Source organism: Vitis riparia, chromosome 8, assembly GCF_004353265.1.
Source record: "Vitis riparia cultivar Riparia Gloire de Montpellier isolate 1030 chromosome 8, EGFV_Vit.rip_1.0, whole genome shotgun sequence".
In the NCBI taxonomy this organism is placed as follows: Eukaryota; Viridiplantae; Streptophyta; class Magnoliopsida; order Vitales; family Vitaceae; genus Vitis; species Vitis riparia.
The window spans coordinates 4,858,722-4,877,849 of record NC_048438.1 but is presented as its reverse complement, the minus strand read 5'-3'; the positions used below and the strand labels follow the sequence as shown (position 1 = coordinate 4,877,849).

The 19,128-nt window shown below is 34.0% G+C and overlaps 1 protein-coding gene across 3 annotated transcripts; it reads left to right on the top strand.

The window, feature by feature from the left end:
• Positions 1 to 7,636: 7,636 nt before the first annotated feature.
• LOC117920412 (E3 ubiquitin-protein ligase RHF2A-like) lies at positions 7,637 to 17,627 on the top strand. Of its 3 annotated transcripts, none has more exons than XM_034837914.1 (9): positions 7,637 to 7,796; positions 8,434 to 8,574; positions 8,710 to 8,756; positions 11,232 to 11,294; positions 11,385 to 11,490; positions 12,521 to 12,903; positions 13,033 to 13,137; positions 13,241 to 13,602; positions 17,274 to 17,627. In XM_034837914.1, the coding sequence occupies exons 1-8, from the start codon at positions 7,791 to 7,793 to the stop codon at positions 13,545 to 13,547; spliced, it is 1,158 nt and encodes a 385-aa protein (XP_034693805.1). In that variant the 5' UTR covers positions 7,637 to 7,790; the 3' UTR covers positions 13,548 to 13,602; positions 17,274 to 17,627. The 3 variants fall into 3 exon arrangements, with proteins under 3 accessions (XP_034693805.1, XP_034693804.1, XP_034693806.1); XM_034837913.1 differs by having other exon boundaries at positions 13,030 to 13,137; XM_034837915.1 differs by lacking the exons at positions 7,637 to 7,796; positions 8,710 to 8,756 and having other exon boundaries at positions 8,440 to 8,574; positions 13,030 to 13,137.
• Positions 17,628 to 19,128: the final 1,501 nt, after the last annotated feature.

Here is a 19,128-nt window from a genome sequence, read left to right as displayed (position 1 = left end):
AATTGATGTATACGATCTAAAATAACTTACTTGATTTATTATTAGTTGAGCTAATCTTGAAAGTTTTTTAACATGATGATCTGCCTAAGTTGTTTATCGTTATGTTTCTTTAGTCATTTTTTTTTTATTATCATTTGTTTAAAATTGATTATTCCTAGTTCCCAAGTTCCCTTGGTTTGTTTTGTTGTTTCTTCTTAAACTAGCTTAAAGGTTCAAGCACTCAAGCATGGTGCCCAGCACTCAAGCGCTCCATTCAGCACTCCCAATACTCATTCACTATAAGTTGTATCTAGTGTTGTTTCAAGTGTTTGTGATACTCGAGCGTTAATTTGCATCAAATGCTCCTACAACCTATATAAAGGCCTTTCCAATGTGTCTTATTCATTTCAAACTTTCTTATTCTTTTTCAAGCGCTCTAAGTTGTCATTCTTCCATCTTTTGAGGTTAGTTTGCTTCATATTTTCCATTTACATTTGTATAGTATTGTTCTATGTTTCAAGTTTAGCATTTCTAACGATTTAGCTTTCTTTGGATTTTTCTTCAGTTTTTCTCTAGTTTGTGTCTTTTCATATTCTTACACTTAGATATGACTAGTTGTAAACGTCAAAGGGAGGTGATCCCTCCTAAGTCACCTATGCCCGTCTAAGGCATCCCATTCTAAGGTTCTTTGACCTAGGTGCACTTATCATTGAGTGTTTTCACTACTAGAAGGCACAAGATATTTTTTATGCTTCTTTTTGCAATCGTAGTGTCAAGATCGAGCATGTCGCCAACCTCCGAGCCTTCCAAGACACAATCATTCTTGCCATCATTCCTGAGCAGGGTTAGGAGACCCTATTTTCTCTTCAGGGGACTTCCTATCCCCATTTGGTATGCATGTTCTATGAGAACATTCATTTTATTGCTCCCCATTGAAGATCAAGGGTTGTTGTTCATCTAACTGGAAAGTCACAACTACATCTCAAGGGTTTGGCTTAAGAAAAATTAGGCTATGTTGAGGTATTAAGATGATCAATTTTATTTTGAACTTAAAATTATTTCAATTTGGTTTTTGAAAGAAAGTAGGACCGCTCAAGCAGCCTGGAGTGCTTAAGTGCTTAAGAGCGCTCAAGCGAGCCATGTCGCTCAAGCGCCTGAGGTGCTTAAGCGGTCCATGAGTTGGCTCGAGCAGTCATGCAATTTATGCCAAGTTTTTCATGTAGTTTCAATTGAGAAGCCTTTCAAAACTAAGACTTTTCAGGCTTTTACCTATAAATACCTCTCTTTTAACCCCTTAAGGGTTATAGATCATAGAAATTAGAGATAGATTGTTGAGAAACCTTTCATTCTTTAGAGAGTATCTCTTAGAGAGAAAGCCTAAAGTGTCACACCATTCCTAATCTCACATTCAAATATTATTCTTTGAATCTTAGGTTGAAGACCATGGTCCCTTTAGAGTGGTTGAAGGATCTACTAGGAAGCAATAGGAGGTTGTTGTGTCGTGAACATGAATCAAGTTGTAGATATTGGAGAGTAAGTCTTTAGGGAAAAATGGTTAGGTAAATCTGTGTAACTTGATTTCAAATAGTGGATTTAGATTAGTAAGTCTTAGACCTCGTGGTTTTTTTTATCTCCACAGTTAGTGTAGGGGTTTTCCCTATAAAAATCGCGTGCCTCATTATCTATATCGTTTATATTTGATATTTTGTTTGAATTGCCTATAATTGATTGAATAATTTATCCCTAACATCTTGTAGGGTACGAGAATTGACTATAACATATAAATCTTTATTAAAAATTTTAAAATCACCCATTCACTCACCCTCACCCCCTCTAGGTGTTCCTTATTGGACTTTTGGATTTTCAAAGCTATTTTGATAACTTTTCAACCATAAATTCTCCAACATGAGAATTTTCAAATCCTTTATTTATTTCTGAAATTGCAACACATGTACTAAAAGAATTGTTTTTACATTCTTTATCCTTGAACTATCCTTGTCCAACATAGTCTTTCTTCTTTCATATTACTCCTATATCATTGTTATCTATTGTTGAAAATAATCATGTCTCACTCAAGAGGAAAATATCTAACACTAATCAAACCTATCTATGGCATCTATGCCTAGGTCAAATTAATCTATACAGGATCCAAAGACTAGTCAAGTCTAGAGCATTGTACTCATTAGTTCCAAAAGATCTTCCAGTATGTGAATCCTATATAGAAGGTAAGATAACCAAGAGACCCTTTACTACTAAAGGGGTTAGAGCTAAAACATGTTTAAAGTTAGTGCATATTGATGTGTATGGACTTTTTAATGTCCAAGCATGTGGAGGGTATGAGTATATCATCACCTTTACAAATCATTACTCTAGGTATGGTTATGTTTACCTTATGCATAGAAATTCTAATGCCTTGGATAAATTCAAGGAATGTACAGTAGAATCGAAGAACCAACTAGGTAAACGCCTTAAGGTACTTTGATCTGATCGAGGTGGAAAGTACATGTCCAATGAGTTTGATTATTTCCTTAAGGAGCATGAGATTATATCTCAAATGACTGCTCTTAGTATTCAATAGCAAAATATTAGGGATATGCCTTAGATACTGCTAGATATCTTTTAAACTTAGTTCCATCTAAGTTAGTACCTTTGATTCCTATAGAGATGTGGATGGATCGTAAACCTAGTTTACACCATTTTCACATATAGGGAACACACGTACTGAAAGCAAAGGTAGACAAGTTGGAACTAAGATCAGAAGTTTATTCATTTATTGGGTATCCAAAATGAACTAGGGGTTATTACTTTTATTGTCAAGTTGACCATAAAATATTTGTAAGTATAATTGCTAGATTTCTAGGAAAGGACTAGAGTCAATCCAACCCTCATAAACCATGTCATCATGGTATATAAGCTTAGAGTAAGGACCACTAGGACCCATAGGAGTATTGGCTCCCTTAAAATCCAATTCTAAAGTTGATTCAACTTTCCACTAAAGAGAATCAACTGCACTCAAGTATCCTACGTAAATAACAATGAGACAAAGTTTGGGTTCATGACCTATTATCAATGTTTTAAAAACCGGACCGGACCGGCCGGTCCAACCGGTTCAATCGTCGACCGGTCTCCAATCTGGTCCGGTTCACCCTATTAAACCGTTTAGACCTTGAACCGGTCACGAACCGCCTAAACCAGCGGTTGAACCAGTGAATCGGTGGAACCGGACGGTCGTAAATGAACCGAACGGTTCAAATTGGCCCATCATTTTGCAAGCATAAGACCCTATTGAATAAAAACTTAACAAAATACCATACTAGGCCATGGCAAAAAACCCTACTAGGCCATGTCTTAGTGACAAAGCCCATACCCACCCAATCATTTTAAGTGGGCTAAATCTTTGAGCCCTCAAGATGGGATGGTGTTGTTGCTTTCAACGAGGATACCTTTTATAGGCATCTTTTGCACCCTTATTTCCCTTAAATTTCGATGTGGGATTGCAAACTAATATTAATGAAAAAAAGCTAACAATTTCAACCAAGAGGATTTAAAGCTGGGACCTCATGTTTGGAAGTAAACTTGACACCACTCGGCTACAAGAGATTTGATATTTGATTTGCCAAACAAAATAATATATATTGGATTTAATTTTTTTTTATAATATTAAATAAAAATAATATAATATTTTAAAAATTATAAAATTAGTTAAAATTTTCATTTTTAATATATTCACATTTAAATATTATACACATTTCATTTAATAAAATTTAAAATATTAATTTGATATATTCATATATATTTTAAAATTTTTATAATTATTTTTAATTTTAATAATATATAAATTACATATTTATGACGTCATCGGTTCGACCGGTGAACTGTGAACCGATAACTTTTCCGGTTCAATGACTGGTCTAGTTCTAAAAACATTGCCTATTATCCATTACATGCAAACTCCCCATGAATTGATGCCTATAATATAACAAGGTAGTGTTATCACCTATCAAGATTACCTCTTAAATCCTTGAGTTACAGGTTCCACTTATTATGTGATCAACTGACATACTCTAATTCCAAATAGCATATGTCAAATTTCACTAAAGGAATTACTAACTATAGATTTTATGATCACATGTCCTTTGGATCACTTAATGGGACACACTATCTCAATCCCATGAAATATCATGGTGTCTCTATTAAGAATACATGTTGCTACTACCCTTCATCAATACTGACTCAATCTATACGAATAAATAACTACTTTAGGGTCTCACCCATAGGTCAAAACCTCTTATTGTTTTCAGCACATGCTCAACATCTTCTTAAGGTTGAGAGTCTATCAGTATAGTAGTTTGGTGAATCATGAAATTTGGCAACTTTGCATCATGATTTACCATAGGTCATATCCAATGTGCATCACATACACTAGTGCACTTACCATGGGAAACTCATCCAAACGACCAAGATAAGTCATCCCTCCAATTAAGAGGTAGTCCACTATAGTCTCTACTAGGTTGCCCAAATCCATGAACCAATTGTGAACAATTTATCTACTTACAAAGAACCCATGGCTTGTATCTTTTATGCAACTCCTAATGCACTCAAGTAATGTACAATGTAATAGACATGGGTTGAATGCTCAAATCAATGTCAATACACCAAAAGGATAGTAAGAGGACAATTAAGTTTAACTTTGTTACATCATGTCTTACTTTTAGAGGTTCAATCCTAGTAACAACGCCCTTATGCATACTTATGAATTATATACTCAAAATAGCCTCAAAACGTATGCCACCATGAACTAGGAGCTTGAGTGGGGACTACTGGGACCCATAGGAAAATAATGGTTCCCTCATAATACAGTTTCGAATTTGACTCAACACTCCATTGAAAAGAGTCAACTACACTCTAATATCTTATAAAATTACAACAAGACAAAGTTCAAGTCAGTGATCTACTATTTATTGCATGCAACTCTCTATGAATTTATGTCTATAATTTAACAAAATAGTGTTATCAACCTATCAAGATTATCTCTCAAATCCTTGAGTAATAGATCCTCATATTGTGTGATCAATTGATATACTTTAACTCTAAGGAGTATATTCAAATTCCATTAAATGAATTATTACAACCATAGATTTTATGATCATATGTCATTTGGATCACCCAAGAGAACACACTATCTCAATCCTATGAGATATCATGACTCCTATCTTTCCTTCTATTAAGATGAGTTTTGATACTTTAAAACCAATTAAACCAGTTCTATTGATTTGTATAATTTTCTTGTGAAAATGTTGAATAATTTGCTCTAATCTCATGTCTTTTTATCAAAAAAACCTTAATACCCATGCTTTCTCTCCTTAGAATTTAGATTGAGAAGCTCTCATTAATTGAATGCATTAAAAAAATATCTCTAATTTAAGAACAAAATTTTGTTTTTTGAACTCTAAGCATTTTTGTTGATTTAGCAATAATTTTTAACACACACAATGGAGTTATAACCAATCATTTTTTTGGGTGCAAAACTAATGTCATCTATACCTAGCTCATTGAAAAAAAAAACAAAAAAAAATAAATAAATAAAAATTGAGAGATTGATAAATAAATTTTAATGTCACTAGAAGATTGGTCATCAACACCAACTAACCAAAATAGTTAGTTAACACTTGGTCATCTTTACCTTCCATAAGCTAGTTTATACCTTATGTTAATGATTTTGATATATTGATGATCATAGTTTATACCTTATGTGTGTGTTTATATTCCTCTAGAAAATTGTTGAATTTCAGCCATTAGTCTTTGGTTGGTGCTTATTGAGGATCATGGACTTGAGCTGGTATTCATAGAATTCAAATTACAAGTCTTCTCAGGCTGCTGAGAAGGGTCATGGACTTGCCTCCATGAGCTTCCATGACCCACCTAAATAACCATTATCATTAACGAACAAAAAAAATGACATTAAAAGTCTCTAATTTTGTTGACCAACCATCCATTCTCTCTTGTTTGTTTGTTTTTGTGTAAAAGAATCCCTGATAGTTATTACGGTAAGGGGTAAGCCATTCCAATGAATGGGCAAACTGCTTTCTATCTTCCAGTGTATCTTAGATTATAGTAAAGCAAATCCTGATATCAGCCTAAAACCTTGGTCACATAATCCTTACGGCAGAGCCCGCTCTTGATGTAGAGGAATTGCTGGGTGGTTTCCTCAGCTAATTCAGAAACCCTTTGGTTGGTGCTTATTGAGGATCATGGACTTGAGTTGGTATTCATAGAATTCAAATTACAAGTCTTCTCAGGCTGCTGAGAAGGGTCATGGACTTGCCTCCATGAGCTTCCATGACCCACCTAAATAACCATTATCATTAAAGAAAAAAATAACATTAAAAGTCTCTAATTTTGTTGACCAACCATCCATTCTCTCTTGTTTGTTTGTTTTTGTGTTAAAGAAAAATGATGGATCAATGGCATGATTAGCAAGTACCAATAATTTATTCCACACCCACCATCCATTGAACACATTGGTGAAGCCCTTGACAAAGGAGTGTGAACATTTTGAGAATTGATTTGACTTGCTGCCTCTGTATGAAATTTCAAAACTATACATTTTATTATGGCAATCCCATTCCATATTGTATGGTATTAAAAAAAAGGATGTATAAATCTAACTAACCATCAACACTCATCTTTAATAATCTGCTTTAATAAACATTTTCATGAGTTATACTATCATCTAAATTAACATTTAAATAATCTTATGGGTATGGGAAAAATTAATTTATAATTTCAAAATAAAATTAAAAAGGTATATTTTGTGTTCTTGTATGAGGTGGAAATTCATCCATTATTGCTTTCAAAAAGTGGTAAGTTCTTTATTTAGAATTGTTTCCTTTCAAATTTGATCATTTTTGTTTTATATGTACATACTAATTTGTTAGTTAAACTACATTTATGGCAAGGCATTATGATGGACCCACAAAGTTTGACAACTAAACCGCCTAACTTTGAATGGGTCACCTTTTATAGGTACATTAAGATTTTAAAATAGCATCCATGGTGGATAAATAAGATTATAGAAATAAGCAATAGCTTCATATATCACTAATTAATTAAAATGTGAGGACTATGATATGGTATAAAAAATTAAAATAATATTAAAAAAACATTTAAATATTAATTTTTAAGAAATTTGCAAAGTGGATTTTTATTTAGTTAAAAATTTTAAAATATTATAATTATTTATATGTTAAATGGGAATATATTTTTTTGAAATATAATATTTGAAAATTCTATTGTAATTGCTTTTATTTCTATTTTAATTTTAATTTTAAATAAATCTCAATTTATTCACATAAAAAGTAAATTTAAAGAATAATATGTAGCAACTTGGTTTTAATATGAAGTAATTTATTTATTTTTTATTTTATTTTATTTTGTACAATAGAATAATTATTAATTTTTCATAAATAAAAAAATTCTGAGTATTCCCATTTTATTATTATAGATTTTTTTTTTTAATAATTTATTTATTTTAGGATGAGATGCAATAATGATTGAGAAAGGTGGCAAAAGATGAGGGGATGGAGAGGGCATGAATGGTGTGTGAATTTTCCAACACTCAATTAAAAGCTGGGATAAATTAAAGGTAAAGCTCTGTGCCCCTCTTTCTGTCTCTCTTTCTCTCTCTAGAAGTCTAGGGTTTTCTACCCCATGGATCTCTAGCATTCATTTCGACACCAATTCATGGCTCGCTGATTTTTCTTTTAACAATTCCTTCACCCCATTTTCCGGACTGTTTCTGATTTTCCACAATGGAGGTAAACCCAAAAGGATCTTTTGTTATTGATTTCCTGATTTTTTTCCCTTTTTTTCCCTTTTTTTTTTTTTTTTGTTTCTGTTGGATTCATAAGAAGTTTGTGTTCAATTTTCCAGATTTCCTACTTGGCTTTCTCTTGGCACTTATTTTTCCTTGCAATTTTTGGTATTGATTTTGTTATTAAGGTCTTTGCTTTGGTCTTTTGTGTTTGCCATTGTTGGTTCGATCGTTTTTGGTGGAAATTTCTTTTGGGTTGTAGAAGCTTTACCCTGTTAATAGATTTCGTTCTTTGATGTGTGGCTGGAATTCTAAAAATGGGCTGGGATGGTTTCATTTTGTTGTTTGGCAAGAGGGAAATTGTAGCTGGGATTTTCTTTCATGTCTAGATCTATACAACAATAGAAAAGATATTAACAAAGGAAAATTCTGAGAGAGTTCAATGCTTTCTCTGCATCCTAAAGCAACTAAAAATATGAGAAAACCCCCGACCAAAACATGTCTTGTTAATTTTGAGAATTGAACTCGAATTAAATCTTTGAGAATGTGATTTGGATGTGCTGTATTTGATGACTAAAATGCACAATTAGATTATTGTTTTCTGATTTCGACTTAGAACTGTTGGGTTTTGTCTTTTGAAGGTTGAGGGGATGGAAGAGGTAAAAAATTCTGAGAATCATATGACATCAGCTGCAGCTTTTGTTGAAGGAGGAGTGCAAGAAGCTTGTGATGATGCTTGCAGCATATGCCTTGAAGCATTCTGTGACAGTGATCCTTCTACGGTAACACATTTGATTAGATATTTGTTGTGATGCCCATATACTCTCTGTTCTTGAAGACTATGTGTCTTATTTTTATGTGTTTTAGTTGTAAAGGAATGCCTTTCCTGAAAGTGGATTCTATTTTTTGTCTTGTAGTTGACTAGTTGCAAGCATGAGTTTCACCTTCAGTGCATTCTTGAATGGTATGATCTGACATCTTTTCAACTATGTCTTTTTTAATTATCTTCTTCTTGTATCATTCTCCCACTTCTTGGTTGCCAACTTATTTAGACTACATTTGGACCAGGAATTGTGAGGGAAAGGAAAGAAAAAGTGAAGGAAAATAAAACATAAATTTGAGTTCAATAATTTTTTTTCTTTTCCAATTTTATTTCCTTTTTATGTTGAGAGTGAAGAATTTGAAAATTTATAAGTTTGAAGTAATTTTTATTTGATTTCATTTTTCTTCATATTTTTCATGGTAAACCAAACAAAAGCTGAGATTCCTTTGTTGTTTCTTTTACTTTTCCTACCACTTTCTAAAATCCAAATAAACACTATAAACTCCTTTATGAGAAAAATGAAAAAAATTATTCTCTCTCTCTCTCTCTCTCTTTTCCCCACCCCCCTAAAAAGGTGAATGTACATTTAGCCGTGTGAAATTAAATATGTGAAATATGTAATTATGCTCATGAGAAAATAAGGATTGTCTATTAAAAGGTATCAAGGGAATTAATTGTTCAATGATGATACTTAGTTGTTACATTGCCCTTGAGGCCTGACTCGAGTGGTAAAAGGATGGGGAGGGTTTGTGGGAGGTTCTAGGTTCAAGTCTCAATAGGGACAAAAATTTACCTATAAAAAAAAATACCTGTTAAATTCTGTTGGAGGTAGTTCTTCAAACATAGATTCAAGTGCCCCTGCTGTCTACAATCTTCCATCAAAAATGACATTTAATTTCTTTCATTCATTAAGTCTTAAGCCCATAAAATATGGACCTGTCTTGATGTTAACAGATAATTCTAGAATGTTTTGGAAGTTTTATGTGAACACCAATTGACCTGTCATTCAAGTTTAGCATTATGGTGAGCAGAGATTTTAGAACAAGCGTATTGTGCCGAAATTTGATCTGAAAGTATGTGATCAGTTAATGACACTTGACTAAACCACACATTGAATTATGTGAAGTGGCAAGACACACCTATCTGTACTGGAGAAACCATATTGGCACTGAAGAAGTTTTTTCTTGGTGGACCTTTGAAGAAGAAATTTAATTGCGGCATAGTTGCTGGTGTATTTTGAAGCAGATTATACAACAGGGTTATAGACAATGAGGAAATAGATTGCTGGAACTGAAAAGTTGGGCAGTTGCTTGATGAAGAATCTGTTAATCATCACATATATATGACGTGATTAGAGAGTGTTTTCTAACGTAATATAAGAATTTGGACAGGTTTTTCCTGAGAGCTTTTTAGTAATTCTGTTTATTCACCAATTGCTGTCCTGCATAAATAGTAGCAATAGATTTAAGCACACCGAATTACTGTTAATCAAGATGAAAAAGTGGTCCAACTAAAATAAATCTCAATGACCAAAGCTACAGCAGCTCCTCCTAGTAGGAATAACTTCACCAATCTAGAAGGTTTTTAATACTTAGTGAATAAATTCCCAGGATGCCTTCTCAAGTCTCAGTTTGAAAACGTTGATCCACAAAAAATTTCCAATGGTCCATCTTAAACAGACAAGATACCTTTGGCATGTGCCTGAACACATTTTTGTAGTCTTGATACCAACATTATCCTCAATACAGGCTGGCATTGGGCCTCCTTGAAAATGAAAAGATCAACCGTGCTGGAGATGAGGGAAGGATTAGGTCGTTGAGAGATCCATGATAAAGGTTTAGTGCCTAACTTCCTAATAATGCAAGTCGCTTGAACTTCTGTTGACCTCTACTTCATATCTCCAACAAAATCTCTTGCCTGGAAATATGTCAAACCTTAACATCCTTTGAGAGTGTCTGCTCCCAGCAGTGCTCATTTGCTGTGTCTTTGTTGTTGGTGTTCAAATGCAATAATTCCTACCTACAGTGTTCATCTACTGAGAATTTCTGCTTCCTACAGTGCTCAATGGCTGTCTCTCTGTAATCACAGTAATAGCACACAATCATTACATCTAAAATTGGAGTTGACATGTCGGCAATCTGATATCGATTGGATGTATGGACATCAGTGGATATCCAGTTAAAATGTCATGTTTTATTGGTTTTTGAAATAAAAATTAGGTATGATTCTTATCAGATTGAAATGGTCTTTTTTAAAATTTGGTTTGATAAAACTTAGTTTATATGAATGCTCATTGGAATCAACCAAATTTTCTATAGATTGGTTTCTGATCAATATATCATTTAACTCCAAAAAAGTGTTACCTGCTTCTTTTGAATTTTCATTCTGTCATTATCCATAATCACCTAGGGACCTGTTCAAATGTTCAATGTGTAAATATATAATGTAAATTCACAAGTCATTTTTAAATTCCTATGAGAAGTTCAATACATTAATGTCAAAGGTAATCTATTCAGGAAGTTAATCATCAATTTACACCAAAATGAAGTTTTGAACCATAGTTAATGATTGTAAAAGTGAATGTGAATCTGGAATTTAACTCTAGTTATTCTGTAGGTGCCAGAGAAGCTCTCAATGTCCAATGTGCTGGCAATCAATTAGCCTGAAGGATCCAACCAGGTTCATCTTGGTCATTTTCATTTATTGATTTTCTGCTTTGCAATTTGGATCTGAATTACTTCTTTGGTGTCTATTTTTATGTTGTGCCAGTCAGGAATTGCTTGAGGCTGTAGAACGGGAGAGGAATATTAGGCTTACTCCACCAAGAAGTGCAATATTTCATCATCCCACCCTTGGGGATTTTGAATTACAGCATGTCTGTTTTCCATGAGTACCAATTGAAAGAATCATTCTTTTATCTTTTTGTTACTACCAAGGAACAAATTGTCGGCAAATTTTGCTGATATTTGGGGCAAAATATTGGATACTGGAAGGAGGTGGCAAAGGGAAAAAACAGGATGGAAGTCATTCTGGAGGAAATTTGACGATATCTCACATCTTTTTGGATTTCTTGGCGATTTAATCGCCAATTTTTAGTTATTTCTGGTTGTTGTTGATTTTTCTGATATTTCCGGATTTTATACTGATTTTGTCACTTTTCACATCAAAATTGGCAACACCTCAAATGACATATTTTAAAACTAATTATGAGGGATTGGAGTGTGAACCCTACTCTCCTACAAGGATATATATATACTTATTTTGTCTTTGCATCATCTACAGCATTAATTTTACATCCATACAGAAATGAAATGTTGAAAATTAAACTTTAGTCAATCATTTATTTCTAAATGTTTTAATTTTAAATTCTAATAAAATGATTGTTCAAAAGATAAAAATTATATGATAATCTTCTTAATAAGTCTCTTTTTTATATCTTTTGTATAGCAATTAAATACAAGAAAAATATAAAATTGTAAATAAAATTATAAACATTTTTAAACAAAAAATAATTATACATATATATTATAATTTCTTTAATTTCCTCGAGTACATTCAAATTAGATGTAGATCATTATTTTAGTATTAAATGTGTTTTCAAGTATTGCATATTGTTGTTCAATGTTACAAATTTTATTATATATATTATTTATTTAAAACAACTTTAATATGTGTATTGTTGCTTGTTTTATTATTTTGGGGATTTTTTAAAACATTTTTACAAGTTTTGATCAAATTCTGTTTCACCAATATTCTTTTCCAAATTTCCATTTGATATTTCCTGAAATTCCATAACATCTAGCCATCAATATTTCGTCAGTTTCCGGTATTTTCATCCTTGGTTATTACACATTACAAGGCAAGCCTGTCTGGTTATATTTTTATGATATCTCTCTGTAATGCAGTTACCAGTGGGCACAAATGATCCTGAACTCGAAGAGCGAATAATTCAGCACTTGGCTGCTGCTGCTGCTATGGGAAGGGCTCACCACATTGCTCGAAGGGAAGGCCAGAGGAGTCGTTCATCTGCTCATGGGCGTTCACACTTCTTGGTATTCTCAACTCATCCTAATGCAACTGCTTCAAGTCCTGTTCCTGCCTCTCTGGCTCAGGTAGGAGAAAATGAACCAGCTGCAATAACTGTAGCTAGTCCATCTATCCCACTTCCAGCTGGTGGGGATGAACCATCGCAGGAAATCCCACAATTTCCATCTGTTCAAACTGATCACATGTCTGCATCAGCATCCAGATCTGCTGTCACACCACGACGAATTTCCTTTAATAATCGGTATCATAATTTTCTGATTTAATTGCCTTGTTAATCATTTTTGAGAGGGGGCCGCCCTCTGCCAGCTCCACCACCAGTATGGACTGTGTTGACTTATTTCTTTGATTATTTATCATCTGTTTATAGCAGCTCTGCAAGTCAATCCTCACCTCCAGATCAAGATAGAGCAGGACCTTCTGAGTTACAGTCCTTTTCAGAATCCCTGAAGTCTCGACTTAATGCAGTATCAATGAGGTATAAGCAGCATAAAAACTCTTTCTGTCACAATGTTTACGACAAGTTTGTTAAATTTCTTTTCTGGATCTGAAAATTTATTATTATTCATGCATGTTGTAAGATACAAAGAGTCGATTTCAAAGAGTACAAGAGGGTGGAAGGAGAGGCTGTTCTCTCGTAACAATTCCATGGCTGACCTTGGTTCTGAAGTTCGGAGAGAGGTGAATGCTGGAATTGCTAGTGTATCTCGCATGATGGAGCGTCTTGACACCAGGGAAAATAATGGGGCCGGCCAGGCTTCTGTATCAAATCATCTGGCTGATTCTGTTACGGAGCAGAGTAACCAGAATGAGAGAGAGACTCCTGAAAACCCTCTGAACGACAGCAATACACCAGCTGCTTGTGCTGCAAGCTCGGGTTCAAATTAAGTTGTCGGACATTGTTTCAGCAATTGCATCTGTCCTCAGCATTTCATCTTTGGAGGTGAGTAATGATGTTGCTATGTGGTTTCACCAGCATTTTAATATCCACATTTTGACATGCATTCTAACCCAAGATTCTGGTTTCTTGTTAACTGTGTTTGAATATCTGTATTTTGACATGCATTTGGCGTTCCCTTTTTATGACTTCTACATTTTCTTTAAAATTTGTTTCTCATAAAACTGGTTTTTATGAAGGCCTTTTTGTGTTTTGTTTTTTCTTTTAGTGAAAGGTGTCATGTTAGATTCTTTTGTTCTCTTTTGTTCGATATTGTTCATAGTGTTCATGCTATAATTTTTTTCCTTTTAATTGTTTTTCTTTTCTGGTGATTAATTTTAAATTTGATTACATTTAAGTTTGTTTTAGTTGAAATTATGGTTTATATTGGATAATTAGCATATTTGTTATGGCATGGGTAGTAGTGTTTTTAAAGGTATTGGTGAGGTGCTCTTCAGGGCACACCTCAAGGCGAAGCATTCCCAAAACGCATCGAAGTGTTCACAAAAGTGCTATACTCCTAAAAGGCAACACCTTAGGAGTCAAAGTGTATGTAAGGCCTTCAAATTGTCAAAGGCGTAAGCCTCTAACATGTTTTTGTTGTTGCAACCAGATCAAAAAAACAAAAGGTTGTCCTTTAACCAAAAGAGCTTGTGGAAAGTGCAATAAGAGGAGAAAACATAGAGAACCCTAACTCTTAACTCATTGTTGGTGGACCATCAATAGCGTCTCACTCTGGTGTAGGTGGCTTTGACATCTTCCCATTACTCTGACAAGATATCCAAGTATGGTCCTTGGCTCTTTCTTTTTCCTTTTTGATGGATAAAGGAAACATATGATATAAAGAGAAACACCAAAAAAGCGTCTCAAAGTACAGAGTCTACAGCGGGTGCCTAAAGCACCTCTAAAAAACAAAGAGAGACAACAAAAAACAGCACCTCTCAACAAGACCCCAACCAATCCATAAAATCTACAATAGAAGGGTCATGAGCTATAAACAATTTGGACCACACCCAAAGATTACAAAGAAAAGTAAGTTTAATCCTTTGGACAGAATGCTCTTCATTATCGAATGCCCTACTGTTCATTTCCTTCCAAATTGTCTGAAAGAGGCATAGAGGAGTGGCTTGTCACACCTTTTTCCTTTTTTAACCCACAAAAAATCTGTGCCAACTTAAGAGTGTCTCTTTTATTGAAGAGGGGCTCTTCCTTCTTCCCCCTATTTGTTATCCATTCTTCTTTTCTCTGTAGTTCTAATTCCTTCTCTTCTCATGAATTGGTTTTATATTTTTCCCTTTTCTTTTTTTAACCTTAAATAATGCTTTATTTCACGCCTATTTGTTTCTTATCCTTTTTTTTTTTAAAGTAGCATCTCGATCTCTTTGTTTTATGAGGCCAACCTTTTTTTTTTTTTTTTCCTTTTTGTGTGTAGAAAATTAATAAACTAGATAAACTTTAACTTCTTTTTCTATAATTGATTTCCAATGGTAAAAAATTTTAGACAAATGATTTTTTTTTTCAAATAGAAAAAAAAATAGCTAATTGATTTTATTTTTCTTTTTAAAATTCTTTAGCTTCAATTATTTTGAAACAACAAAAAATTAGGCAATTGATTTAATATTCAAATTATTTAAAATATGACTTTGTAGAATATGAACGTCATTATATAATTGAAATTTTACTCTTTTATGTTCCAAAAAAAGGTTATGTGATTGATTTAATATTTATAGCAAAAATTTATATAATTCAATTATATTTTAATTTTTTTATATATTTTAATATTTATTAATTATAAAAATGAGGGTCTCAAAAGGCTTATGCTTCAATGCTTCGAGGCTTTTGCCTGGCCTCACAGTGAAAACTCTACACCTTAAACTTTCCGCCTTTAAAAACTTTGGTTGTTAGTAGTGGTCAGATAAATGTGATTTGGTGCTTTTAACGTATCATTGAAATGGCAAGTTGCAAATGTCCAGTGAGTAAATTCCTTTTGTCTACTTGAGATTTTCAATGCTTTATACAGTGTTAAAGGTTTTAGGTTCCATTAATAATGTAATTATTGGTTGAGATTAATCTACTTAGCAAGGGGGTTAAGTCTTTTTTTGTAATTTCTATGTGATTGATGTACAAAACATTGAGACCATGAAACCAGCTCTTAAACCCTAATTTTATTCTGGAACCACCCTCTTATACCAACTGCTATTCATCTAACCTATTCTATAAACCCTAGTCCGAATTCTCCATTGTAGTGTGCAACTTTGAAAGATCTTGCACCAGTTTGGCATCAGTTCCACAGTTAATAATCCTTTCTGAAGTGTTTGATTTCATTCTATCATTCTTTCTTTCTATCATCATGACTAGAACCCCTGATGCCTGACTCTGATGATAAATTATTGGGGATGGAAAGATTCCAGGTTCAATTTCATGTGCCAAAAAGTTACTGCCTATCAAAAAACCAAAAATCTATCATCATGACAAATACAGAGCTCTGTTATAAAGTTGGTTCCCTCTCAAAAGTTATGAAACCATTGAGAACGATATGGCATGGCTAAAATTTGAAGTATTGATCATGTACTACAACTTGAGAGGGGATGAAAATATCTTACCAAAAGAAAGATGGATAAAGATAAATTTAGAAGGTGTGGATTGTTATTCCTGTGAAAGGTTAGTCCTCCCATGGGCCAATCATCTAATGTAAAGGAAAAAGGGTGTCTGGTTGTTGTGGTACTTGAGGAAAGCACAAGCTAGTGAGATAAATACAATTCTAAACTCAAAGATGTCCAAAGGTTATGAATAAGAACATTGCTAATTTTCCTATTCCTTTCCAATCCAAGGATTTGTGTGTGCGCATGCTCGTACGCATGTGTCTGAATTCCCAAATTTATCAAACCAATGGTATTCCATATGTATAAATTGTATCCACGCATGCCCATTGTATTTAGCAGTCTCTGTTAATATTTTTCTCTTCAAATCTAGTTCCTCATGTAAAACTGCTTGATTTAATCTTGGAAAATCATATGTTTTATGAAGCCAGGTGCTAAGAGCCACCTTAATTCCTATTTCCTTAGAGCTCGACATTTGATCCAAAAGCATCCCATTATTTTTTTTTATCTTTAATAGCGTGGAAAGGAGGATTGGCTCCATATTCAGTAGTACAGTGATTTTAAGTTCCTTGATCCTTTGCCTTGGGATTTGATTGATTGTATTTGGTGCTGATACTAGGGAAAGGGAGATGACTTGGCTAAAACTGTCATCCTGACAATTGAATTAATACTTATGGAATTAATGCCTTAGTGTGTTTTTCTAATTTATGAAGCATGTCTTTGGAAAATGGAAAAAGAACGTATCATCACTATGTTGCTTTGTTGGGCCATGAATCCTACGTTTGCATATTTGTATTTGTGAACACCCACTCATGATAAAAGAAGTTGATCATTTTGATTATTGTTTTCTTGTATGGTGTATCAATTAACTGTTCACCAGTAGACTGTTTGTTCACTGGACCATTTCATTTTTGTGAGAACATATGGGCAATGGCATGGTTTTTGAGACAACTAAGTGCTGTTGGAGTTCACAATCCTGGAAACTTGCTTTTATATTTTTGGGCCATGCATATTTCTTTGAGCCTAAATTTTACAGCATAGTTAACTTTATATCTGAGATTAATTTTGTTTTTTCAGGTTGTTCAATCCTTTTCTCCGGATATGACATGCTGAGGAGAAGATGCATTGCATTTATAGGGCAGAGTGCATATGGAAAGAACCATGGTGGTTGTGGTGGTCTAATTCAGAATAAAAGATAAGGTGCTGAGAGAGAGAATGAGAGAGCTTCCATTTGGACAGATTCATAAATTGGGTATTTGCTTGTAAATTTGTTTATACATATTACCCAGAGATTTGAGTACCAAATGCATTTATCTAATGTCTGAATGGGTATAATTTCGTGCAGATATTTGTGTTGAATATTAATAAATCAGAGGGAAAATTAGGTGCCAGAACTCTAGGAACCTAATTGCGCCCAATATTGTTATAGTAGCTGTGGGGCGCATGCATGTGTGTCTGTGTGTATGATCTATGGTGGTAACCTGCAGACCAAAAGGTGAGTATGTGGCCTCTGATTTGAAAAGTTATCAAAAGTTAAGAGGGGCAGTGCCCTTGGGGATACAAGGCAGATGATGTGGGTGGACCTCGACACATTTTTGGATTGGGGAATGTGGTGGGGAGGGGCCCTTTGTCTTGGGTTTGTTGAAGTAGGTCATGTTGACTTCAGTGCCTTGGGCCATCGTTGAAACATGGATATGGCCAACGAAGAAATGAACAATGAAATTTTATGACAGTTTTTTCGTACACGTTCATTTGCATAACAACATACACTAGTGCTTTCTGAACAAGGTTACCCATAACATGGCTCTCCCATTTTAGTTACCTTAGCCCCAAGTCATGCTATTCAATAATATTAGAAAAATGGTAGTGTAACATGTAACTAGTATTGAAAATTGGTCTCCTGAGGGAGAGAATTAGAGCTGTACCTTCCCTCTTGAGCCCATTAAGATCTATGGTCAGTCTGCCTAATATCTATGACCAACCTCATCACTAAAATTCAAGAAAAAACCAATTTCTAAGTTGACTGGAGTGCCCCTTTGGTACTTCAATAGGTTGAGTTATTTGATAGCGTCTTCTTTCATTTGATTGGGCGGGCGACGAAAGACTACTTCAATTCAGAAAAAAAAAAAAAAAAAAAACTCAAGAAACTTTGAAAGCGATCGTTGTTTACCAAATCTAATCATTTTGGTAACTACTATGGTACTTTGCTAAACACTTTTTTAGATTATGCAATAGATGGGGGTTGCACTTGAATTGAGGTAGCCTTTGGGATATGAGTAGGGCTCCTAGGTGGCATGTTCGTGGATAGGGATGGCAATGGGGGCGGGTTTTTTCGGGTACCGTCCCTAATGGGATAGGGTTTAAATTTAATAAACGGGTTTGGAACGGGTATGAGATTTTTTAAAAAACCCGGGACAGGTTCGGGATGGGTTCGGGTATTACCCCATCCCGTCCCGCCCCGTTTACATATAAAATTTCCAATGATGTACCATCAATATGATTTGTACCATTCTTCAACTATACATCTGCTTTCAGAGCAACCCATAATAAAATTACAGAAAAAAAATTTTAAAATAAACATAAAGATAACAGATTGAGCAATGAACTCAAACAGAACTTCATCGAAATGACAAAAGCAGGGATTGGAGTGAAGACCAAACAACAAAAACACCCAAATTGAAAAATGAAACAAGATCAGGAACAAAGAAAACCAAAACCCCAGAAACCAAAACTACTTTTCAAGCCAAGAACATGAGGATCCAGGATAAAAAATGCACAAGTCCACCCCAGAACCATAATAATTCCATCAGATTCTTAGCTCATGATTCAATCCCAAAAATTAAACGAAATCACCTCCCCTCTTAGTAAGTCCTCTGTTCTTCTTCTTCTTTTTCACATCTTTGCAAAAGATAGTTAACATTCTCTCTCTCTC